The 1,284-nt window shown below is 37.2% G+C and overlaps 1 protein-coding gene across 1 annotated transcript in view; it reads right to left on the bottom strand.

The window, feature by feature from the left end:
* Window positions 1-1,284, bottom strand: part of loxhd1b (lipoxygenase homology PLAT domains 1b) — a 38,361-nt gene that overhangs the window by 20,070 nt on the left and 17,007 nt on the right. Inside the window, 4 exon segments of the mRNA XM_013913051.1 lie at window positions 379-391; window positions 553-749; window positions 828-904; window positions 1,190-1,283. Coding sequence (XP_013768505.1) covers window positions 379-391; window positions 553-749; window positions 828-904; window positions 1,190-1,283 — 381 coding nt within the window.

Here is a 1,284-nt window from a genome sequence, read left to right as displayed (position 1 = left end):
AAAAAATCATAATAATACTGACAATTATTGTTGCTAAGCCACTGTCCACAAACAGACACTACAAACATTGTTTCTATGATGTGTTTGTAACAGTAACTAAGCAACAGTAATTAGCAGTAAGGGTACAAATGCATTTAGACTACAGTTAAGATCTTTTTTTATTAGAATACGGATAGTATTACCGTATAATAGAATAGAATGAATCACAAAAGGCTATGTGTCTTTCATAAGTGAGAATAGGTCTTTAGTAAAGCTTTTCATAATACTGCAGTAGTGTGTAAAAGTCTCCAGCCACCTCTTATTTATAATCTTTATAATAATTTGCAAGGAAATTTGGAAAATAGGTGCAAAGATTTATTGAAAAATGTGCAAACCTACATGAAAATATGTGCTAAAAACACAGTCTGTACAATTGAAACAAGGGAATCACCTTTTGGTGCATAAAAAATTACAAAAAAAAAGTCCATTTTCATGGAAACAAAATATAAAGAATTGAAGGGGAAGACTTATGCATAGTACTTTACATTGGCATCAACATCAAATGACAAAAACCTGTCCAATGTCAAAGGTTTCCACTGTGAAGATGTCAACGCGGCCTGTTTCAAAGTAGTTCCCCAGGTCATTGGCAGAGACCACCAGCATCATCTTACTGGTGTCACCTTTCTCTCCATAGAGCTTCACAAACACATCAGAGTCAGAGCTACCTCCGGGGATGTCACCTGTCTTCACAGCGATGTGATAGTTGGTATCTGACACACACAGAGAACAAATATAAGCATGACAATAAAATTCAAACGTTACTGAAATGTCAGATTCCTTTAACTTACTGTAAAGACGCTGTCCTTCTGCAAACGGAACTAATTCTCTGACAATCTGTCCATCATCCTCGTTGCGGGCCAGCCATCTGCATGCCACATTCAGTAAACAAACTATTATCTCATCCATCACACACACAGTTTAACAACTATTATGTATATACAAAACATGTTTTTAGGAACATGTAATCATCCAATCATTCATTCATGTGCCAGCACTGCAGCAAATAAAATCTTCAGGATCAGGATCTTTAGTTTATGTGCACATCAAAATAAAGAAATGAGGCAGGCTGTCTTTAAAGATGTGTTCCTAACAAAGTGACTAGTTAGTGTCGATTTTATTTCCCCGCAATAACTGTGACTGATGAGAGCACCTGTTGCAGGGGAACTCCACGGCATTTGCCTCAGCTTGTCCTTCCTCTCTTACAATCACTTTGTCAAGAAACCAGGCAGAGCCTCCACCTTTGCC

Source organism: Pundamilia nyererei, unplaced genomic scaffold, assembly GCF_000239375.1.
Source record: "Pundamilia nyererei isolate P.nyererei 1_Seehausen unplaced genomic scaffold, PunNye1.0 scaffold00113, whole genome shotgun sequence".
NCBI classification, from domain to species: Eukaryota; Metazoa; Chordata; class Actinopteri; order Cichliformes; family Cichlidae; genus Pundamilia; species Pundamilia nyererei.
Note: the sequence above shows the minus strand (reverse complement) of the source record. Positions and strands in the feature narration are given on the sequence as shown.